The 26,319-nt window shown below is 30.2% G+C and overlaps 1 protein-coding gene across 1 annotated transcript; it reads right to left on the reverse strand.

Annotated features, from left to right (window-relative positions):
- Positions 1-880: 880 nt before the first annotated feature.
- Positions 881-14,447, reverse strand: LOC126771212 (O-acyltransferase like protein-like). The gene is made up of 14 exons (XM_050490968.1): positions 14,383-14,447; positions 13,265-13,404; positions 12,085-12,352; positions 11,722-11,910; positions 10,870-10,949; positions 7,470-7,663; positions 6,563-6,677; positions 5,129-5,343; positions 4,805-4,998; positions 4,427-4,562; positions 2,146-2,332; positions 1,641-1,783; positions 1,282-1,390; positions 881-1,116 (listed from the first exon to the last, which is right to left on the reverse strand). The coding sequence occupies exons 1-14, from the start codon at positions 14,445-14,447 to the stop codon at positions 881-883; spliced, it is 2,271 nt and encodes a 756-aa protein (XP_050346925.1).
- Between the last annotated feature and the right edge of the window lie 11,872 nt (positions 14,448-26,319).

A 26,319-nucleotide genomic window follows, 5' to 3' on the forward strand; every position in this document is an offset into this window, starting at 1 on the left:
AATAATGAGTTTTAAAGTATTTGTGTGTTATTGATTAGGTAGGTTTTTCTAACTCTCTTAGAAACGTCAAATCAAAAAGTAACAAAAAATGGGTAGTTACTGTCCCTGGCCTGCCACTCACCACTGAGCCGAGATGGTCCAGTGATTATGTCAATCTTAAACGAAGATTGCGGGTTCAAGGCATGCATTATCGTGTGCTTAATTTGTGTTTATAATTCATCTCATGCTTAGCAGTCAAGGAAAACATCACGAGAAAAAGTTCAAGTGTAATTATATTTACTACGTCATTTATGTTTAAATAATGAAAGTTTTTATGCAGGAACATTTATTGATATATCGCAAATTTCCAGTTAAAAAAAAAACTTATAATATTTATTTATAATAATTGTATTTACACTATCGTACAAAAATAAAATTCTATAGTCATAACTTACTGAGATTACCTTAAACTACAATAGCGCCTAAATGATCTTATATATAATATTCAACTTTATTGTGAAGATTACAAAGCTGCTTTTCACTATACGCTTCAGTTATAGCAATAAAAAATATTTAAACAAAAAATATATACATTGATAATTTTTAATAAGAATTATTATTTATTGTAAAATCTTCATGATATTACTATGTCTATTAGACAAAAAATAAAATTGAATCCAAACATTATTACATGTGTGTCTGATTTAGATATATATTACATGTTCATAATATATTTATATCAGTTCTGAGGAGAATATAGACATAAATAGACATCCCTCAAATTCTCATATTCGGGATAAATATGAGATTACCTTAATAAATACAATAAGGTAAATGATGCATTAGAGTAATAACAAATCTTAATATATGTTTTCATGGAATTGACTGCGTCCAAAATTTTTTAAAATTTTGAATTCTCTTTACTTGGTAACGTTTCCCCTAATACTTCTATCCTATCCATAGCGCCATTTTTGTCGTTACTTGATCCATTTTTCTCCAAATGTATTATGTTATTAGTCAAATTATGGTCATTATTGGCAATTTTCCTTTCTAAATCAGCCACATTCTTATCAGGTATTGGACCAGCTTTTGAGGAATCGGCACCGTTTTCTATTTTTGGTTGAGATTTTCTTTGACCTGTTGAAAGAAATATACATATATAGAATACATTAATAGGAAGCATTAAGCAAAAAAAAAAACATATAATGTTATTTAATTGTGTATATAATGTATATAATATAATGTTTGGCTAAAATCGTGCAATAAAAAAAATACAAAAAACTATAAATATAAATTACTTACCTCCTTCCATTAATATTTTGATTAGCACTGAGAAAGGAGCATCAATGACTACCGTCATAACGAACGACACGATGAATGACAACGTGAAGAGTGCCATAAAGTCATAAATCTATAAAGACAAAAGATTAAAATTAATTTTAAATAATTGAGTATCCAGAAATATAATCCTGTGCCGGTTAAATGCTATAAATATAATCGATTAATTTAAAAAGTTAGTATTTGATTTCCTTATAAATATTTTTTATTTCTCTTTCTTCAACATTTGAATATATTATATGATGAGTGGGTGGTGCCTAGACGAGCTTGCACAAAACTCTACCACCAGTAAATATGAAAGCTGATAAGTATTCAACACTTACCCTTCCTCCCACCGAGAAATAGATAGGCGTTACTTGCATTCCAGCTATTACAAAGGCGATTGGGTAATGGTAAAGGTACATAGCGAAGGATATACGAGCGGGCAATTTCCACAAACTGAGCGATAAAAGCCAGTTAATTGGACCTGAAATTTGTTAATTGTTAACATAGCTGCTGTACTAAAAATACATATATTATTTAAAGTAAGTAAGTAGGAGTAGTAGTAGTAATATTTAAAAATAATATGCGCGCAACTTAATTCTTTTGGAAACCTTATTTGGAAATATGTAAATATTTTGTCACATTGCGCATGCGTGCTTTTTATGTCTCCTGCCCTGTCAGCTCGGCTTCTCTCGTAAATATCTAGTATCTAGACACTCAACAATGCCTTCCTGATAGATGATAGTGAAGAAAAGTAACTCGAAATAATTTTATGTAAGAGTTACCTATAAAAAAACTAAGACAGTTGGACTTTTAGTTATTTAGGTATTTAGCAATTATTCTGACCTCCATATCCTTTAACACATGCAAAGATTATCCAACACAAGCCGATCGACCAAATAATTCTCATGAACGAGTTAAACAGACTGTCTCCAACTTGGTTGTCCCAGTCTAATTGCATGATTACATATGACATGTAGAAACATGACGCGATCATGCCGAGAGCTATAACCCAGGATGTGATTACGAAGCCCTGGAACAAGCAATAATATTTTTGTTATTACAAAATCAGATATTTTATTGAAAGATTTACTTTCTTTAAAACAAATTTTCATTGACAATTAGAAGAAATAGATGCTTATAAATTTCGTAGCAAAAATTCGGTTAAGGTAATTTTATTTTTCATTACGGTATCATAATATGATTATTCTAATAAAAAATGCTAGGAAGGAACTTGTAACACCCAGATTCTGACATCTCAACCGTTCTAGGACAAGGAAGGTATTCATTTATATAACTAAATCCTACTATACATTTTAAGCCTTGCCAATGAACATTTGAACTTGGAATTGAATGTCATTTGAATATAATTTGAATCTCTAAATGAGCCATGTAATTATTATCAGATACATTAAATAATTAAAAATGTGGAATCAGTGTTCTATTTCGAGTAAGATTACGAAAGACGACACTTCATGTCAGTCTAATAATTATTATTATATATACTGGATGAAGTTTTAATAAATAAAGCCGGTTGTGATTTATTGAATATTAATTAAGCTTGTCCTCTAAAATATAAATGATTGATACAGTAAAATAAACAAAATTTTACTTTTATTTGAATAAACCCTACAATAATATTACCGAGATTTTACCTTTAATGATAAGCGATGTCACAGACTAATATTAATATTATCACTCGTTAGATATAATCTAATAAGACGTACATAAAAAAAATTATTGCTTCCCCATTTTTTTGTTACGTTTTACGATTATTTCATCGATAAAAATCTTGATAAATTTTATGAATCAATATATTCCTTGACAATAAATTACATGCATTTTTTGCGATATGAAGATTATCTCTAGGTCACTAGTGCTAAGAAGTAAAATAATTTATTTACACATATAAAAAATTGCCAAAGTACTTATATCTCTGTAATTTAATCGAAGTATTAAAGCAGTACTGTATATGTATACGCTAATAATTTGCTATGAAACGTCATAAAACCAGCAGTTGTTTGTTGTCCAAGTTTGCAGAAAAAATCTGGTCACACGAACAAAAATATTGTTTTAACATAAAGAATAATGACTTCATGCGAAAAATACTCAATTGTTCTAGTAAATTAAACAATAATTATATTAGTCGTGACTCTTTTGCGCTTTGAAAGATTTTAGTTTATTTCAATATCTGAATATTTTAAATGATCTATCATGATTCATATTTCATACCGTCGAAAAGTGTGTACCCAACATAAATATGAATAGTTAAATAGTTTTATATATACTATTTAGTTAATTTAGTCCCATGATAAATAATAAATCAAAGGTTGTAAGGAAGATTAATTTAATATTCGCCTAAGTACCCGAACGCCAAAACTACATAGGCTTAAAAACTAAAAATGTCTCTGCGCAATCTCCACAATAGAGAAAAAAAAGACTGGTTACTATGAAGTTTAGATAATTGTGGCTTCAGCCGATAACAGGTGTATAAAAGGTGTATGAAATTGCTACTCAGAATCCTTAAAGTATAAAGCGTGTTTTTTATATTTTCTTCACGTCATAGAAATCACGTTACGGTATAGTATAAATGCTGATTTTTATTTCTTTCTTGGGTGACTATCAAAAGATGAAAAAACTATGAGATGTCTGACTACTAAGTAATTATCCATCAACAGTTTCGACACTTAGAAGTAATAAAAATAAATAAGCAAAGTACCCTCCCTCAGTTTACGTTATTATTAGCTTTTTGCTCCTAAACTATTTAAATCAAGATTTCTTTATCGTTGTCAGGATATAGAATAATAAAACACCAAGGGAACCTTCTGCTTATCTTTGCTTTGCAAAATATATTTCATTACATATTTTGATTTTTTTACGTAATTATACTAACTATTATAAATCAGTGCGGGACGAGACCTTATGCTAAAAACAGACCTACACTTTTCTCAGCAAAAATGTCCTATGTGTGCGTTCTCAGCAAAAATGTCCTAAGTGTCATAGGTCTGTTATTTCTGGTATAGGGGTTGTAATGTCTGCGCAAAGCATGTCTTTAAGAAACGCCCAATCGAGCAAGGTCCTATACCCACCACCTCTTAACATTTGTATTTATATTATGTAAGCCTACCGTATTCAATTTGATCTTCTTGCCTTTGTATATATTTAACACATAGCCAGCTATCATTCCGACAAAGAACGGAGCTCCACGGGTCCATGCAGTAACATAGTAATTATTCATATAATAGGATTGTTCATCTAGACGACTGAAAAAAAAATTAAAATAAGTTCGAAACATTAGTTTACCATTCAATATAATGGAAATATAAACAGATAGATTTAACACTACCGGAAAGCGATTACCTAAAGACACAAGACGTCATGTCATGTTTGGCCTTATCGCATTTTCGATTGACATAGTAATAATAGGTATTCTATCTTCATATCTAAAGTTAATTTTTTAAATAGTTTTTCCTTAAAAAATAGTAGGAAATAGACAATCACTTACACAAGAGACATGTTACTTGAAGGCATTGCCTTAATGAAGTTCCATACAGTGGAAGCAACTACGATTGCCAAAAGACCAGCGATAAGAGCCGACCAGGCATATCGCCTCTTTTTATTGAGTACCCAAAATAGAATAATGGGTGACACGATGTGTAGTTGGATGTCAATCGCTACGTACCACGAGTGCTGGATGCACTAAAAGAAAATATATTTTTTAATCTTTGTGAAATTTATATGGAAATGTTTTAATAGTAAATAAGTAATTATATTAAAAAATATATAAAATAATAAAATCAATGCTTATTTTAAGAAAAAAATAACTAACCATATGGTCTGGATTCACATAGTTTTGGATATGCAACAATGTGGACCACCAAAAGCTTCGACAATCCTGAACATTATCCGCAACATGGACCCAATATGGTCCATCTCCTACACGATGGAACACAGAAGCCTCTAGAAGTACAAGTGATGCTAACAACGGGAACATTCGTAGAAGTCGATTGAGATAGAAAACATGAAGGCGCTTCAGGACTTGAACTGTAAAAAACGATTTTCTTAAATGTAAATAAAGAAAATAAAATGCTATAAAAGTTTCATTACATGTATTAAATATACTTTGTGTTTTCATAGAATAGAAACGATTACAAACAATTAGTAAAGCGCCCAACGTTTCAGCTGACGTAGAAGTTAGGAAGCTAGTGAGCTATATTTTAGTGTGATTTTCTCAAGTTTCAGACATTTTATCTGGTCTTATAATTGGATAGAGTTACCAATACGTAGAATAAAACGGGAGAGCTATAGGATTTGCTTAATCCTGCCTGACGTTAATAAGGTGTTCGATAGCTAATCCAGGTCTCTGCATTTTGGTAAAACGTAATTTTGATCAATTGATCTTTACAGTAACATCTTTTGCTACAAGACATGTCAAATTCATATTATTATACCTAACTCCCTAACCACAAGTTAAATAAAAAAATATTTACGTGTAAGATAAAATCAGATTCAAAGATCAGATATATATGTAATCAAAACAAAGAAAAAAGATTTTCAATCAATAATTTAGATTATAATTATCTTGATTAATCGATATGTATTGATGGTCACTTGTATGTAAGTCATTTTTAAGTTTATAACAATATTGTAACGAACACGTCGATAAGGAACTTAGATAACATATTCTATATTATATTTTATTTATTAAAATTATTTATGTATTAAAATCGATATTTATTTATTACGAATTATCGAGTCGTAATATGTAAAAATAGAGTATAAGTAGTATTTATTTACATTGCCTAGAGAATTTCTCAAGAAAATTTGGCACAAAATATATAAGTATTTATTATAAGGACTGGGATAAATATTTTCTGGGACAGTGAACGTAGCATACCTTCACTATCCCAGAAAATATTAATAATTTAAATCAAAACATGGACTGTCACGTATCGTATGAGATGTAATAACGCGAAGCTCATTTCTTAATCGTTGTTATGGTAACAACAAAATATATGGGATAATTTGATTTTAAGCTCACATTTGAAAAGTATCTATTTATTTCAAAGAATTATTACATTAATTAAAATTGTTTTTTAGGAAATTAAAATCTTATTATTTTAGTAAGTTGTTTTAAAGCTGTATAAAAGAAAACAATAAAATTGATAATAAGGTACAAAAGCAGATTACTAATATTATACTATCGGTAAGGTTACTTTAGTGATTAGCGGAAAAATATCGTAAAACCTAAATGAAAAATTACCTCCAGTCATTCTTCCTACAGACGTATAAACCAGCAGGAGACCAGCCATTAAAAAGAATGAGTCCACTGTAAAAAGGCCCGTCGATATCCATACTGCATCGCCAGATGTTAACCACTAAAATAAATAAATTCCATTTTAATTGATTAATTATCGAAAAAAATATGAAATATACTCATGAATGAATTAATTTTTTTTTTTATAGAATAGTAAGGTGGACGAGCATATGGGCCACCTGATGGTAAGTGGTCACCAAACGCCCTTAGACATTGGCATTGTAAGAAATGTCAACATCGCTTATAGCCAATGCCCCACCAACCTTGGGAACTAAGATTTTATGTCCCTTGTGCCTGTAATTACACTGGCTAACTCACCCTTCAAACCGGAACACAACAATATCAAGTATTGCTGTTTTGCGGTAGAATATCTGATGAGTGGGTGATACCTACCCAGACGAGCTTGCACAAAGCCCTACCACCAGTAAAAATATAGAGCCTAAACGCAACTTCGTAATTGTATTCTCTTTATTATAAAGCTTTGTGGAGAAGGCTTGGAATTTATTACTTGATGATAGGGTTTTGTTCAAGCCCCTCTGGTTTGGTACCAACCATTCGTCAGATATTATACCGCCAAACAGCAATATTCGGGATTGTTGTGTTCCGGTTTGAAGGGTGAGTGAGCCAGCATAAATACAGGCACAAGGGACATAATATCTTAGTTCCCAAGTATTGGCGATTTAGAGAATGGTTGATAGTTCTTACATCGCCAACGTCTATGGGCGGTGGTACCATCAGGTGCTCCAATTGCCTACTAGTACAGTCCACCTACCTATTCCATAAAAAAACTGACTATATATAAGCAAAATACATATTATTAATATTTAAAAAAAAACAAATTAAATCTCCTTACGTTCAAACTCTTAGTAAGATCAGCATTAAAATTGTACATGGAAAATGTATGACCAACGACAACCCACATCATTGATATTGATCTTATGCCGTCTAAGCAATTTAAGGCGTTAGAATTAGGAGCAAAATTCAAAAGTCGTCGCGTATTGGTGTAAACGGAGAACGTGCGATAGAAGATGTTTGCTTTCTTTGGATCTGAAAAAGAAAACACAAATAAATGAAATGTATAAAATGTATTAATAATAACATTATTTGGTCGTGCAAAATTTTTGCATTCAATTACATTTACGTAACTTCTTAGTGTTCTTTTATATTTTAACCGTTTGATAAATATTATTTCCATTTGTTTTCTATTAATAGTAACGTTACTGATTGTTATAATGTAAAGAATATTATCAATATAAAATAAAATAAGACCGATAGTTTTTAATCATTACACTTATTTATCTATTGATCGGTATTTCAGTCTTGCTTCTTAATTTATTAATATAATAATCAAATACTGGTATTCCATTGTTAATATAATATTTCTTGAAGTAAAAATATCTTACCTAACGATCAGAACGTACAAAATCAGAAAGTTTAATTTCGCGCCACATCGCTACAAAATTGTATTATACAAATATAATTTAACGCGCAAGTTCAATAAAACGCTACTGCATTTTAACACATATATTTGCAAAACACAATTGCGAAAATTAAATGGCGCGGTTTCTTCGTAGTACGAGTTAGCTCTAACTGTAACACTTAGATACAAATAACGATTACTGAAGGCGCTCCATAGTAAATATTTGATGGTTAAAATTAAATTTCTAAAACGCTGTGAGCGTTAACTCTTGTCATAAATAATTTTTTAAGCTAATTTATTTGACTATTTATTTTATAATATGCGTTATATTTTTTTGAATAATTAATTAATGCATATCTAAGCCTATATCCACATCCGATTAAGTGAATTAAAATATAGTAATCAAATCGATCAATCATATATAGAGAGGACGTGAATTGTTTCGAGGTAAGTAATTAAAATAAGTATAACATACATACAGTAGCAATATAGTTGTTTTATAATATTAAATGAGAAATTCTTTTGTGAAGTATATTTTATTTAATGTATTTCTGGGTAGGTACCACCCACCCATCATATATTCTACCGCAAAACAGCAGTACTTGGTATTGTTGTGTTCCGGTTTGAAGGGTGTGTGAGCCAGTGTAATTTCAGGCACAAGGGACATAAAATCTTAGGTCCCAAGGTTGGTGGCGCATTGGCGATGTAAGCGATGGTTAACATTTCTTACAGAGCCAATGTCCAAGGGCGTTGGTGACCACTTACCATCAGGTGGCTCATCTGCCTTCCTATTCTATAAAAAAATGTCAGAAACGGCTCTAACAATTTGGCTCAAATTTTGTATTAAAATAAGGTTCTGCTTTTTAAGTTTATCTACACACAGGTACAACAAATACTATTATGTGAGCCGAGCAAAGCACGTACGCCCAGCTACTTCATTAATGTATTTTATATTTAAATAAATAAATATATATGTATATTAGGTCCTTACATATGAAATTAGCGTTTTGTCGTACTGACCATTTTGAGCTCTTTGGTTAAGAATTCCAAATTCAAATTTATAAATTCATTTAGCTGGTACATTTGAGTTTTGAAAACAGTCATTCATTTTTTTTTGGTAATGTTAATGTTTTAAATTGTGCGGATTACCGCACAATGGAAAACATGAAATATCGGTATATTTACGAGTACGAGTTCTACCGTGGCACCAGTGCTGCAGAAACAGCTCGAAGGATTAATCATGTGTACGGCGCTGGTGTCGCAATAAAAGGCACGGTACGTTTTTGGTTTCAACGTTTTCGTTCTGGAAATTTCAACCTTCAGAACCAACCCCGTGGACAGTCGGAGACCAAAGTGGAAAATGAAGAATTAAAGGCTATTGTGGAAGCAGATCGATCACAAAGCACTTCATAGATAGTTGCAGGCTTCGGAGTAAGTGAGAAAACTGTATTAATCCACTTGAAGCAAATCGGGAAAGTAAAAGAACTTGAACGATGGGTACCTCATGAATTGAGTGAATCGAACTTGCAAACACGCGTCGACTGCTGTTTTACTTTGCTCAACCGACACAATAATGAAGGGATTTTAAATCGAATCATTACTTGTGATGCAAAAGTGGATACTGTAGATACGATAATCGGAAGCGCTTGTCGCAATGGCCGAACCCTGGAGACCCAGCCAAATGCTGCCCTAAAGGCAAATCGACTCAGAAAATGTTACTTATGAGTGTTTGGTGGACTAGCACCGGTGTCGTTCACTACAGGTTTCTAAAATCTGGCCAAACGATTACGGCAGATATCTATTGTCAGCAACTGCAAACTATGAAGGAAGAACTAGCTGCTAAACAACCGAGATTGGTCAATCGCTCTAGGCCACTGCTGCTTCACGACAACGCAAGACCACACACCTGCACAACAAACAACCACTTTTGACAACTTCTTACAGAAAAATAAATTCAACTCCGACGTGGCTGTCCAAACCACCTTCAAAGAGTTTATTAATTCACGCCATGAAATAGTTTTTTCAGTAAAGGAATCAATCAACTACCTATGAGATGGCAAAAGTGCATAGATAACAACGGTGCATACTTTGATTAATTAAATATATTTTACAAAAAAAAATTACTTTATATTCCTCCGACACAAAACAACCAATTTCATATGTAAGTTATGTGTAAACTTGGTTTTTTAGAAGTTATGAAAAAAAAAACTATTTTATAGATTTGTATGACATTCATCATATTATATAATACATAAAGCCGCTGATATAATGTAATAATATTATCTGCTTATGATCTCTATTCAGGCCTATCAGATTACCGCATTACCGGATATGTGAGTGAAAGAAAATAGAGTGTAGCTGTGTTTAGCACATATCTGCTTATCCACTACATACGAATACGTATATCCTGCACAGATGGGTAGCATTTAAGATGTGCCACCGTGGCAATTATTCAATTAGAATAACAAGACTTTTTTATCTTATCGTAATTGAAGGAAGCTCACTTATTTCAAAATAACAAAAGCTTAATAAATAAATACCTACGATTAACTAGGATAACTTTAAGAAAATATCTGTTACAGTAACAATCTCAAATTACCGAAGTGTTTTGTTTTTCCTAGCGTTTTTTTTTTTATATGGATAGGAATCGCAATAGGTTAGTATTTAGACTGGAAGCCGCAAACAGAATTAAAAGAATTAAATATTATGTAATGTTATTTGGTATATAGTATCAATATCGTCATTTAGATATACATTTTTATTTATGGAATCAACTTATCGAAATTTATGAGCAATTATCAGTAGGAGGGAAAAAATATTAAATTATCCATACCTCTTTTTTTTATGACTATATGGTTGATGTCGTAAAATGTACTGAGTAAAGTAATTAATCCCAGGAAACCAAATACTCCGCTAAAAAAGAAAAAAAAGAAATGTAAATATGTATATATAAAAGTAGTAAAAGTAAAGGAGGTAATTAAATTATTATTAATTTTCAATTCCTCCTCTTACTTTCTTAACGCTTAAATAAATACTGGTACAGCAAAATAGATTTTACGACAACTATTTAATAGTAAAGGCTATCTAACAAATAGTAAAACAATTTTTATTTAAAAATTAATCTGACATACGCGATTGAATAAAATGACAAAATATACTTTTAAAGATTAATTATATTTTGGTAAATATAATGCTAATTTTTAAGCCCATTGTCTGAAATTAATTTAAGTTAATAATCTTAAATTAATTTAAGTTTTAAAGGATTATGTATATGCGACTGCGAACTGCGAAATCATAAACAAAATGAAATAATAAAACTTAATATCTATTTGCATAGACCTTGTGATACAAATCATTAAATTTTATTGACCAATTTTGTTTTCAAATCAATAGCCGCTTGATAACTGAAAAGTTATTTAAGTAAGCACATGTGTTCTTATCTTCAAATAATTTATAAAATATATTGTAATCTTCTACTAATACGCGTAGATGTGTAGTTAATAATTATCTATTTCCTTTCTAACAAATTTTATCAACAACGAATATCGAAGACGTCATTGTCGATATGAAAACGTAATATTTAGGCTCAAATAATATTTCAGTTACATAATTTATAATAATAAAACAGTAGCTATCTGGAATAATAAATTACAATGAAGAGATTACGATTAAAAGTTACACTTACATAGCAACATAGTCGACAGTGATCCACGGCTTGTCGTTTGGTAGACGACAGAAAATTTCTTCATATTCGAATCCAATTGCACTTACGTTGAAAAGCAATGTACTAATCCATTCTTGTGTCGTGCAAGGTTTTGGCACACATACAGCCACTTTAATTGACGCTAGTATCAATGGATTTTCAGGGTTTAACCTATAAAACATATTTAAGATCAGACATTACTATACTATTGCTGAAATTTAAATTTTTGCCGTCTTATAAAAATGGAGCGTAAAATATTGAATTTTATGAATTTCAATTAAAAAAACAACACGAACAAAATGAGGGCTTGAAAGCAAAATAAATATTATAATAAAAGTTGCTTACGTATCGGGATCAATTGCTACAAATTCCTGAACCTCGTTGATAATGCTCTTAAACCCTACTATTTTTCTATTTGTTATATCAGATGTGTTTTGATTTAAGAAGGGAAGGCGAAACGTTTGATTAAATGGTATATCGATAAAATAGTATTTTCCTTCTATTTTCATATCTTCAACTTCTTCGTTTATATTAAGACATTGCTCATAGTTGCCTAAATCCGAAACACTTAGCATGAAAAACCCTCTTGGGAATCGTATACCAGCATCTAAGACTGAAAAAATAAACAAAAATTATAAGTAAGAATAAAAAAGAATTTTTATATAAATATATATTATGTATTTATTTATGTATGTATTTATTATAGTATATATATATATATATATATGTATATTTATATTATATATAATAGTAGTGTAGTATATATATGTATGTATGTATTATGTATGTAGTAGTGTATGTAGTATATAGGTAAACTGGCTTGTACCCTTCCCATTTATAAATATTATGATCCTCTGCTCAAAGGTTGCCTGGAAGAGATCGCTGCTTATCGATAAGGCCGCCTGTTGCACCTCACCTTTGTTTTGTTTGTTTAAAAATTGTAATTTTTAGTTTTAAGTTTGGGTGCAATAAAGTGTCAATAAATAAATAAATAAATAAAAAGAATATTTGTATACTGAATGTTTTAGCTGAAATAATAGGCATAATATTATTTCCATTTCGAAAAATAGAGAATCAGACAGTACACGAAGTACTTGAATTCGTTCTTAAAATGATACAGTTATGTGATTTGTTCGAAATGTTTACCAATCACTTCTAACGCATGCCATTTTTAGCTCAATCATTGGGTATAATTTATTATTTCTATAAAAATCATGCACATAATCCATAAAAAATCAAACAACAAGAACCCTATAAAGAAAAGAAACAGTAGGTCACACTTTGTTTCTATCAGAATTTTTAAGGGAATTATCCTTAAAAAAATCGTAGAAATTTATTCTTCATTAGCTTTGTATATTTAAATGAAATTTAGTATATGTGTATTTAAGTCCAGTGTATTAGTTAACAAATTAAATAATTACAAGAATTATTTTTATCAAAACATTAAAAATAAATAAAAAATACCACCAGAAAAATGAACATATCCAAATGTTAATAATACAGTTTGTATGTCATTGTCACTTACAGCGGCCTAAAAGCGTCAGTTGATCTGGTTCCATCAGATATCTCACTTGTTTCCGACATTCTTCATGATCGATTACTTTACTGTAAAGCTCTTCGTCAAATAGTTGCTTTGGTGTATTTTCGTCTATAACAAGTTGTGCACTAACACAAAATAGTACTCCACCGAATAAAAATAAAAGATGATTTAATAAATACATTTTAATAACACAACATTTATTTATTCTACAAAAAAATAATACACATTACAATGATGTTACTTCACTGAATAACTTTCTTATAATGAGTCCCACTTTTTTTGAATCGTGATCTTTTACTTTATTTATTGTTATAATTAAAAATAATTTATCTAATCTAGCGAAATACAGTATATTTATCGGCTAAAGTTATTATTTTATGTGAAGATGTAGATAATATTAGCGATTTTGATAAAAATCTGGTAAATTCCAAGTATTATCGTATACACATGCTATTCTTATTTAATATTTTAATGATGACTTTAACGACAAATTGGCGAAATAGTAATGTATATAATAGGTACTTGGTGGTAGGGCTACAGGAAAGTCCGTCTGGGTTGTTACCGACTACATATCAATCTATCACTAAATGATAATACATGGTATTGTTGTGTGCCGATTAGAAGGGTAAGTGTGCCTGTGTAACAGACACAAGGGAAATAACATCCTATTTTCCAAGGTTGGTGGTGCATAGGCGATAAATGGTTAATATTTCTTACTGCGCCATTGCCTATGGGCTATTGTAACCACTTACAATAGCCCATAGGCAATAGCCCATAGGCCTATTTACCAGTCCGTCTACCTATTTTTTATAAACATAAATTGTATATGTATACAAATTTGTTTTATTGCACGCCCTGTTCCATTGTATTGGAAATTGGTAGTTTTTTAATTCAGTAAAAATTTTGTTTTACTCTAAAACGAAAATCGTGGCGCATAGGATGTTTATTATTCATTATTTAACACACTTATTATTAATTGTTATTTTATTTTTCGGTGCAATCCTACCCTGATTAAATAATTCAGAATAAGATTTTACGTCGTTTCCTACTGATGTGTGAATTAAGACATATCATTTAAAAACATGTGTTTATAACCATTTTACCGATTACATTTTGGTACAGCTTCGTGCAAACCCGTCTGAGTAAGTTCCAAGCACTCATCAGACATTCTAACTCCAAGGAGCAATACTGTCTATTGTTGTGTTCCAGTTTAAAGCATGAGTGACCCAGTATATCTAAAAGAACATAACATCATAGTTACCAGGGTTGGTGGCGCATTGACCATGTAAGGAATGATTTATTTCTTATAGTGGCAATGTCCTTTACAATAAAAAATAAGTCCACTTTCTATTTAATATAAAATAAAATTAAAGCAAGTGGTTGTCATTTTTATCAAAATCTAGAAAAATAAAGAATATTAATTGATAATTTTGGTACTGTTTAATGCTTGTAAAAAATGTTGATAATATTTTTGCATATCTTAAAAAAATGTACTCAATAAAAACTAAGCCACATTATCTTAATCTTTATTAAGGTCTATCCGGCTAAGACTTTTGTTACGTACATACAATGGAGCTGCTGTTATCCGACTAACGAGTCGCTCGCGACTTCATTTATAAAAAAAAATTAAAGATGGGATAGTTTGCATAACCAAAGTTTAATTTTAAGCAAGAATAAAAAAGGATAAATATTATATAGAAATAGGACATATTGTAGTTTTTACTAAAAGCTGACACAAACAATATTTTAAGCCTTTTTTGTGTGTTGTAAATTTTTTGTGTGTTTGTGTAATAAACTGAAATAATAACACTAAAACAAAACTAAAAAAATAGTTTGTTAGACGAACTTGCAAAAAACTGTTATTTAATTTGATCTTAGCAAATTATTTACAATGTAAAACGATTTTAATTTCAGTCCATGAAATTTGCTTTTTGCACTGTTTAACTGTAAATGAATTTCAACGACAAAAAGATAAATATTCAATAAAATAACACTAACACATTCAAAACAAAACACTACATTATGTACTCGAACAAGTACAGCAGTACCTGCCGCATTATATATAAGTATTGATATTTATTGATTCATTAAACTTATTTTTCAATTAAAAAATTCACCAGGAATCCATAATCATAATATTAATTGGAAAAGATAACGTTTATCCTTATTTATCATTTAAACGAGGCTTTTCGTATATTGATTGAATGATTCATTCGAAAAGTTGAGATTGTAAACAATTTTGTATATTTTTTTTCAGAATCTTTCAAGAATAACACAAATAGGCTCTTTAATGACGATTTTTCTGTGATCACAAAACTGATAAACAAACACTTTCTAGTGACAGGGCTTTATGTATGTTTGATAAGGTTTCATCGTGTTATTCAACCTTCAAGTAATGATTATAATTTGTATTTCAGTTGGTTTAAAGCTCAGGGTACTATTGTAATAACGGTATATTGACGGTATACAGAGAAAATAATAATTTACTCTTACCAGAAAGTGTATTTACAAGTCATTAAGTCTGACCCAGCTGCCATACCCTTTACACTGTTTAAAGAGATGAAATTGGTCATCCTTTTAAGAAGTAGTGATTCGAGCTTGGAGGGAACGGCTCAGCTTAGAATTTAACCCTCTACCAATACCGTTCATTTCTCCAAACCATGACAGTCATGGGACTGTCATGGTTTGGAATACTGATGACAGTAGAAGGAGATTTATTTGTCCCTGTTGGTCCCCAAAGGAATTCAATCAACTCAGCTAAACGGTTATCAGATACCAGGAGCCAACTGGACCATGTCCAGGTTAAAAATGCAAATTATATCGCTACATTAAAATACCTTACTAATATTCTGAGAAGCAAAAATCGTGACTAAATATTTTGAAACAAATATTGTGGGTAGTAACCTAAAAGTGCAAGTCACTCCACTATCACTCTTCTGTCACTTCAAGTCTTTATAATGATATCACTATATTCGCAAAAAATCAATCACCGATTAAAAAATATCACGCATAAAGACGGAGACCTTTGTTTTCACAGTCAAAATACTTGGAGCCCAGAGAAGAAACATTTTCAACAAAAATACTTTCAATTGGAATCTTTTGTTTGTAATTTGATATAATTTGTCAATATTTGATAATTATAAAGTTAAAATTTATTATGTACTGTTTGTTGTTATTAAATACAAATAAAAAATAAATAAAGCTGATATCCAACATATACGTATTTAGATAAACTCAAGTTCTTACTAATATATAGTAATATGTAATGTCTAAATAAAAATAGAACAATTGTTTCCATATACTTCTATTTAAAATGTAAGTTATTCATAAACGTAGGCTTTTTACAGGCTTGTCTAGTTAAATATCACCTGCTCATTGGTCTTTTCATGGACAATACCTTTTAAATCTCTGTAGTCAAGTTTGGTCTCTTCAAACTTGACTTTTATTCTCGTGGTAATAGCTAGTATAAGAAAAATAAAATGTTAAATTCCAAGTTTGGCAATGCACCATCATATAATCTTTTATCGTCTTAATTCATGTCAGAATGATAATATATAGAATGATAGGCTATAGTATGGCAATCATAGCGGCATATAATATAAAAATAAATAGTAATTGAATTGAATTAGTAGAATTATTCCAAAACTGTGTAACTCTAATTCCATTTTTTATAATTAGGCCTCAAATATTTATCTGTTTTTATAAAGATAACAAGTAAATGCGAAATGCAGCAAATCAGTCTAGACTGGATATCTTAAAGATTTTATCAATGTGAACTGCTCACAGTGATAATGGCAAAATGAATGGAATATTATGAAATCAATATTTAAATGTATTTGTTATTTGTAGTTTTACCTGTTTTTTTCTCATTGTACCGGTGTATCGAAATTCTCGGCGACAATAAACAGAGGAAGCTGTTCGCTCACGAATGGAAATTATAAAACGAATATTTTTGCCACTTGCACATTTTAATAAAACCAAGATATAATTCTAGTGTATATCATTTTCGTAACAAATTGATTGCTAAAGGGAAGATTTCCTGCTTCCCTCTTCCTTCTTAAGTCCACGCGAGCTGGTTCTCGATGTCACCGCCTAACTGTGACATCAATTCCATCGCGCACAAAGAAATTTGGCAACTCCTTTCTTTGTCGCACTACCAAAAAATGGAATTCCTTACCAGCTCACGTGTTCCCCTCCTCTTAAAACCCGGGTTCCTTCAAACGAGGCGGGGACGGCTAGTACAGAGCATTCTTCCCGACTGTACTGGCCGTCGTCGCGTTTGGACTCTACTACCACTTACCATCAGGTGGAGTAGAGTCATTTGCCACCCCGGCGCATATAAAAAAAATAATAAACCAAATGTTAAAATAAATAACGCCTACCTCAAAAAAAATCATAGATAGAATAGGTGTACAACGAATTTGCCGTTACATTAGTTGAAGGCGCTTAAACGTAACTTTTTCTGTGAGCAATGTCAAGGCTTGGTTTTTAGTTACTGCTGACTGACTGCCACCCAATAATTTCGAACTGTTTTGTATAGAAATCTAGTTAGAGAAAATCTCGCTCATCTAGGGTTTTTTTTAAAGTACTTCGGTTATATTTTGCTAATCATATTTTAATGACTGTTCAATAGGCACATTAGAAATAATAACGATTCTAAGTTCGATGCGGGCTGTAAACAGCAGGAATATTTTTTAAGTCTTTGGCCACAACATAGCCTTCGAATTGGGGACATGCTATGAGATCATCAACAAGCGTTGGGACCTAAAACCAAAAAACATAAATTAACAAAGTATGTATTTGCAAGCATTATTAAGGAAAAAATCGATAATCATTTTTATAGAAGAAAATGGATACAAAATATATATTTAAACAAAATTAATTGTATTTTTAAAGGTTAATATATAATTCTATCTTTTAAAAATGGTTACATTAATGAAACATAATAAATAACATATATTGTAAAGGTTAATATATAATATGTATTGATTGAGCGACGGAATAGAACAAGAGTTTTATCCATTACAAGTCTACGAAACAAGTCCTGCGCATCTTCGCATTTTTGTAAATAAGGTGTGAAACAATATGAGTGTATTAAACTTTCAGATAAGAAAGAACTCACGGAATCATATCGGTTACGCTGCATGAGTATTTATTTGGTAATTAACCTTTTCGTCTAGTTTTAGACTATAGTATGTATAGTATATACATATGGTATGGTTATGTATATAATATTACGACATGACGATTTATAAATTTTGTAACGATGAGCTCATAACGTGTAATGATAACAATCTATGAATGTTTGGAATACCTTCGAATCAATCTATTCAGATAAATGTTACACAATTATTGTAGTGGACGATAACGAACATGTAAAAAGGGTATGTGTAATATGATTAGCTTTAATAGTATGTACCACATTGGAAAACAAAACAGCAGTATTGTTGTGTTCCGGTTTGAAGGGTGAGTGAGTCAGTATAATTACAGCCACAAGGGAGATAACATCTTAGTTCCCAAGGGTGGTGGCGCATTGGTGATGTAAGCGACGGTTAACAATTCTTACAATGCCAATGTGTATGGGCGTTGGTGACCACTTACCATCAGGTGGCCCATAGGCTCGTCCGCCTTCCTATTCTATAAAAAAAAAACATTGGACTCCACTCCAAATTGGACTCGTTTAAACTGTCATACTATTTATAACACAAACAGAACTGAACAGATACATTCTTGGTATTACGTGTTTACGTTTAATAAATTATATTATTATTTCTTGTTTATTTTTGTGTTAATGAAATGAATAGTTTAAACTTTGTATAAGTATGTTTGCATTTAATTTTTGATTTCCACTTATTAGCATAGAAAAGCCATATCTCGATTAGTTTGATGTGCGTTATTCGTTCGTCAATTACTTTGTTTTAGTATTAAGAGAATTGTAACAGTGTTCGTCCGACATATAAATAAAGTATATTACGTTTAATGGTGCTTTCTTATGTTCACTTTCTTAATATGTGTTACTTATGAAGATGGTAACTGTGACTTATTACTTAAACAGTAATACAATACCAACAGAAACTTTATTTTACATAGAATAATAAAAGTTTTTTTTTTCATTAAAGGTGTTTCAACTTCAAGTGACGATTATTTTGATATCGTTAAATAAATTAAATAATTCAAACTTTATATTTTGTATTATAATTGACAAATGCATTTAAGAGACACAAACGACAATATGTGGATACATGTATAATATTTTATTAGATTTTTATATTGTCATAAACTTTATATAATTTATTTCTTTGAAAGCTACGAGCTTACCACGAAAATAACAAACAGGTATACGCAAAAACCCGCGGAATCAGGTCTAAGATACCATATAAAAATAAATAAATACATAAATTTCATGATGATTGCTTGAGTAGTTAAGACGTGAAAGTGTGATACTCAATACTTACTAATGTTATAAATGCGATAGTGAGTTTGTCACTATCGCATTTATAATATAATATAGTATTGAGGTTTTAGTATTTAGGTTCGTATAAAATTAAGATTTACGTTATCATTTTACAGGAAAATTAATCAATAAATTTGTCTAAATCCTACAATTTTTGACATAAATGATAATATTGATACACTGGTCAATAACATTTGTTTATAATTGTCTGTTTTTATTTTCTTGTTTGTGAGTCTAGTGAATGTAAAATTATTCGATACTGAAAAACCTAAATTTTAAAATCCACAAAGCACTTAAAGTTTCTTTATGTTCGAAATTCAAATTATTCGATCAATAATATGTTATATATAATAATATGTTATGTTTCATGAGTCTGTTCTCAGATGAGAACAGACTTATGAACAAAAACATCTAACCATCCTTTAACATATTTTTGGTATACCAGTGTAATTACAGGCACAAAGGACATAACATCTTAGTTCGCAAGGTTGGTGGCGCATTGATGATGTAAGCGATTGTTAAAATTTCTTACAACGCTAATGTCTAAGGGCGTTGGTGACCACTTACCATCAGGTGGCTCATATACTCGTTCGCCTTCCTTTTCTATAAAAAAATATTACTTTTTAATTAATAAAACTGACTTATTAAAGAAAGGCTGACCTTTTAACAAATTATTTTACTATACGAATTTTTCAGCCCAAATATAACGGCGAGCGAATGATGCTTAAAATTTACTGCTTACTAAATGCACTTCACTGTACCAGTAAAGGCTATTGAAATCTCAAATACACCAATTAGAGCTATACGCTATAACTTAAACGATGGTAGCAAATCGCTAAGGCACGGTAATTATCGGCGGTGCTCGGCTTGGTAAGTATAATGTCTCATTGTTAATTGTTAGGGCATATCACAAGCGGATCTCTTTGGGCCTGTCCACCTTATCTCCATGAGACGATGTAGATCCCGGCCTTCATAAAGGCTGCTATTCATTTACTTTAAAATAATTTAAATATTTAGTGAATATTACCTTCTTTACAAATTCTGCGATTTATTTGTTATCAATAAGTCATAATCACTTAAAAATATATACAAAGTCGCTATACAGAAAAAAGAAACATAAATTACTTTTAATTTTCTATTTACCCCCTTAAGAGCAAACTGTCAATTAAACTATTTAAGCAATTTTCGTAATTTTTTTTTTTAAATACTTTAGAAATTTATGTCGGATAATGAAAAAAATACGAATAAAGCTACACGTATATAATTGATATGAATATTTCTGATAAACTTCCATACATACATATACTATTATCCGTCAAAATACACAGCCTCGATGATTTTATTCTGGGTACTTCAAAACGTGTTCAAAAATAATTTGGACAAACAACTTTCAAATGCGAAGCTGTTTTAAGAATAATCAACCATTCGCTATATAGAATCACTTAATCAGGACCATTAATTCGTACATTATCAAGATAAAATTATCGTCTCCGTTATGGGAGCCGTACCATCATTTTAGTCACACGCAATTAGCGAACGATAATGATTTTAAATTTTCCTAAGAATATCGATGTTATAAAAGGTAATGAGTTAATGCGATCGATGATAATATATAAACATAATATAATATGAATCACGAAAGTATAAGTTAATTTCATCGATTAAATATAGTTATGTCATAAATTTTTATATAAAAGGATATTATCAAGTGACTTATAAATTAATTTACTATTGATATAATCCGTTGCTTATAATTACGTAGTTACTTTTATGTATATTACAGTACTTGGTATTGTTGTGTTTCGATTTTAAGGGTGAGTGAGCCAGTGTAATTACAGGCACAAGGGACATAACATCTTAGTTCTCAAGGTTGGTGGCGCATTGGTGATGTAAGCGATGGTTAACATTTCTTACAATTACTATGGGCGTTGGTAACCACTTACCATCAGATGGCCCATATGCTCGTCCGCCTTCCTATTCTATAAAAAAAATATTACTTTTTAATTAATAAAATTGACTTATTAAAGAATTATTTAATTATGTACTTAAAATCTTGAAATGAAGCTAAAAACGCGAGGCATGATATCAGCTTGTGGGTGGATATTATATATGGCGCTGAGGAAACCGTCAAGCAATGTTACATTATCAGGCCTTTAATATTAATTATTCCGTTCTAATATTAAGTTTTGTTTGTATTATATTGCATTTTATATGTTTTCCTAATAACTCTTTATATGTTTCAAACTGTCAATCATGTTGATAACCTCATAATCTGTTGTGTTAATTCTTTTTCCATTGTGTATAATGGCTTTGTTGAGTTTTTTTCAAGACTATAAGTCACTCGTATATTTTATATGCCTACATTTATAGAGATAAAGATTCAAGTATTCCTACAGTTTATTTAAAACTAATGTTGTTAAATAGTAACCCAGTAATCAAATTGATATAAAAATTTTACCAAACTGTCAGATCAACATTGAATTGCAATCCAGCTCGAAGATTTGAGTTATGTTCAAATCTTCGAGTTCAATAGGAAGTTAGTTAAAATGGATTGCATGTATAAAAAAAACAGACAATAAAACGACTTAATAAAATAGTGTTATAAAAACTGTTAAAAATCATTGAAATAATTCCAACAATCGAAATATATTTTGTACCAATATCAATTATACTTTGTGATTATGTTAATCCAACGTATTAACTATATCTCTTATTTTTTAATAGATAAATATATCTGCGCGGAGCATTTCAAATCTTTCAAAAACCCACATAATTTATGATCATCTTGGACTTTAACCGACGTTATCAAATAACCCACTGTTTATCATTAAACATTTATGCGGATGTGTGATATTTATCATATCCAAGCGGAGCTATTATATTCGATTCAAACTGCCACTTTTCTACGTTACGAGTAACAATTTCGGTTACTGTATTCAAAACGTTTTAGGTCTTCGAATTATTCCTAAAACGTTTCCATTTCTTATTGCCCATTTCGGATTCCATCTCAGACAGTAGTCATCAAGGTATCGTTAAATGCAGGTTGCCATTCTGTTTCCGTAGGCTATGCCTTTTAAATTGGCAAAACGATTTAGAACAGGCACGCTATCTAGATGCTGTTATGGGTTGGGATTTTTTTGACCATGTATAAACTTGTGCTAATAATGTAATTGAATGAAAAAGAAATCATTTGTAAACATAGAAAGTAAAGTTATTATTTATATTTATAAAAAAACATATCGTTGTTTAATTTTCATTTCATTTTAGTAATGAAAAAAATAACTTATTAATTCTAGCAATATTATTTGTTATTAAAAATGTGATCGGAAAATACTAATATGACAATTAGCAAAGATAACATAGCAATAAATTTGCTAGATTATATTTATGAATTTTAAATTAGTCACGTACTTTATGACGAATCTATTTCTATAAATTTACATACACATAGCAAAATCTTTTATATATAGAATTTATATATACTACATTAAAATTAATATCACTTAAAGATAAAAAAATACTAAGAATTTTATTATTTTTATAAAGTCTTGCCCAGGAAGGATTTATTGAATTTGTGGAGACATCAACATGGTATTTTATGTTTATATTTACTTCTCACGTTCATATACATACATTCCGATCTAATTTAAAAACTCATATAACTAAAATACTGCTTAAGTATCGGTCTCTAAATTTTGCCCAACCAAAATTCTCCCGCGGCTATATGGGAATCGTCGGAAGTAGCAATTTGTAAATGTATCTAAATGGTTCTAACCGGTGAGCGGCAGACAGAGATTCCTCAAACACTAAAAATTAATATAAAACGAACTCATTTAAAGAAGATGGCCTTTTTTGGCGCAAAAAGTTAAGTTACATTGGTGTAAAATCCTGATAATAAGGCCAATAAGAACATTTTGAAGTTATTTCGAGTTTTGAGTTTTGATAAGTAATATCAGTGTCGATAGCAACCTAAAAAATAAAATGTGTTAGAAACTTAGAAAAGAAACTGTTACTTCTAAATTCTACAGGAGTCTTAAAGAAGAGTTGAGAGAAATATAAATAAAGATAAAATTTATATTAATCTATAAATGATTGGTCAAATTTCCTTCGTAATTATGTAGTAGTTTGTTAATAAAACCAATATTATTTTTAGATTTATTGTACATTATCAAATATGTCATAAATAGAGATACACAAAGCCTTTAATTTTTACGAGTCATCGTTATTAGAAATCATTATTATTCTTGTTAGAATATGACATCCGTAAAAAATTATCTTATCGTAACTATGACTCAATAATATATATAGCGACAAAACATTATTTCTTTTATTCCTGATACACTAATATTTCATCTTTTATATTACGGAAAAAACATGGCAGTTAAATTGTGTCCAAAAATTACTTTTTACTATATACGAATTCTGATAGTCGATACGATTTTCTGTTTTTTTACTTTTATTTTCATGTTTGGACTTTAAAATGTGTAGATTCGCCAGCATTGTAAATTTAAAATCAGAATCAAATTAATCAACATTGAAATTAATGTGTTATACCTATGCATGTTTGTTAGACGATTACATTCAGACGGTCGGTTGGATAAATTTGTCTTTCATTTAGCCTCAATGAAGCGGGCTACTACAAAATGCTGTCTTCATCTTAATGCTCCAATGCATTAGTATCGACATAATTTTTAGTCCAATCAGTATTTTCTTATTTTTATCACAGAATAATTCTGCAATTATTATCGTTATTATATGAAAATAATCTTGTTCGGTACATGATAATTTATTTCCAATTAATTTGATTGCACATATTTATAAATAAACTGTTGTGTTATTTTTACGTAAGAATTTTTCAAAATTTGAAACGAAATTCATCCGTTCATCAAGCTTAAACTAAATTTTAATAAAAAATAATTTTATATTAATATATTTCAATTGAACAAGTAATGAGACGCTATAATTGGTATATTGGTATTGGAACCAGTTGGTTGTGAGATAAAAATACAAGAATTTATTTTCAATAATTTAAAATTAGTAAGCGATTACTGATTTGCGGAATTCCGACAAAGTAACGCGGGCACATTATTTATGAACATTTTTGTTTACCAGGTGCTACTGTCCAGAAGTGATTGCAGTCGAAAAAGATAATTTAAATACTGGATCTTAACAAAAAGTTGTAGCGTGTCGGAATGTTTGCGTCGCCGCGGGGCCGGAAGGCGACGAATTAAATGAAAATACTGCTCATGCAAAATATTGCTTACCAGAGTGCCTACATCAACGGAACGTTACATATTATATACTTTCTCCACAAACATGTTTCGTCTTTCTATTATTTAACAAATAAATGGGATTTGTAAATGTATTTTTTAACATTTGCAAGTTATACAATGTTATCCGGAAGTTCTTTTTGTTTCTTGTTATTGTATTTATTTCAATATTTGGTGCACAATCAGTCATAATTTTCTATTGATTTTCGGGATCTCGAAATGAATTATGCTTTTTTTCCATTAGATTCTAGTACCTTATAGTATTGAGAATAACCATGAAAAAAGAGAGAAATAGTGATTCCATTCAAGACAGAAATTTTAAAATATCTTAAGAAAAGTTTTTAGTTAAGTTTTGGAATGTACTAATTAGGACTGTTTAACAAATTTAGGACAAGAAATTGTACTCGTAGTTCTACTCTCTACTCGTAGATTATACTAAAGGTATAATATCATTTAACTTAAGGATTGGAATGAAATAATGAAGTTAATAATTAATTGTACCTACAAATCCATATATAACAATGATTCGGAAGACTGCGATGATGAGTAATTAAGTCTCAAGTTAAGTCTTAAAATTTGAAGGTTACAAGCATCAGTACACTTTTTTGCTTTAATATATATTAGTAGGTATATACACATACAATACAAGAAAAAATGTTGGTCGACCAAATCTTGCCTAGAACAGAGATGCCCCCATCATAGACAGCCTGGCCGAACAACATCCAGACAAATCCTACTATCTATTGACAACAACACAAGAAAAATAACTGACACACATTAAGATAAAAAACTAATATTGCAATCTAAAAAAAAAAGTGATGGTGTCAGGAAATAGAAATATGCAGGCACATCGAACTACTACACTCATAACAAAGATACACCAAAAGCACGGCCAACATGTCGGCGAAGACTTTAAGACGGAATAAAAAAAATAACGAATGTTCTTGCTAGTTATTGAAAATACATACTTATTTATCCGTTAAATGATTTGATAACATATTTTGTATTTTTATTCGTCTCTATACATAAATAACGACGAAGAATTAAAAACAATTCTTATTAAAAAAGGAAATAGAGTAAAATTCAATCGTCTGACACTAATTCCGAATCCAATATCCTCGACGAACAATACCGTCGTGTTATACCAGATTTACGTCTTGCTCAAATTGAGATGAAACTAATCTGTCATTTCAGACGCAGACTTAATTATATGCTTTATTTATTACACCATAAAGAGTTAAATGCTTTGTATAGTTATAATCAAGAACCATAATTCAGTTTCCGTGGCATCATCAACTTCTATGGGAACAGTTCCT

Source organism: Nymphalis io, chromosome 10, assembly GCF_905147045.1.
Source record: "Nymphalis io chromosome 10, ilAglIoxx1.1, whole genome shotgun sequence".
In the NCBI taxonomy this organism is placed as follows: domain Eukaryota; kingdom Metazoa; phylum Arthropoda; class Insecta; order Lepidoptera; family Nymphalidae; genus Nymphalis; species Nymphalis io.

Coding starts and splice junctions, on each gene's coding strand:
- LOC126771212 (XM_050490968.1), bottom strand. CDS start 14,447: ATGTCTGATGAGTGCTTGGAACTTACTCAGACGGGTTTGCACGAAGCT. Junction 13,405..14,382: donor GCTGTACCAAAATGTAATCG/GTAAAATGGTTA, acceptor ATTTTGTGTTAG/TGCACAACTTGTTATAGACG. Junction 2,333..4,426: donor AGAAGATCAAATTGAATACG/GTAGGCTTACAT, acceptor TGCTTGTTCCAG/GGCTTCGTAATCACATCCTG.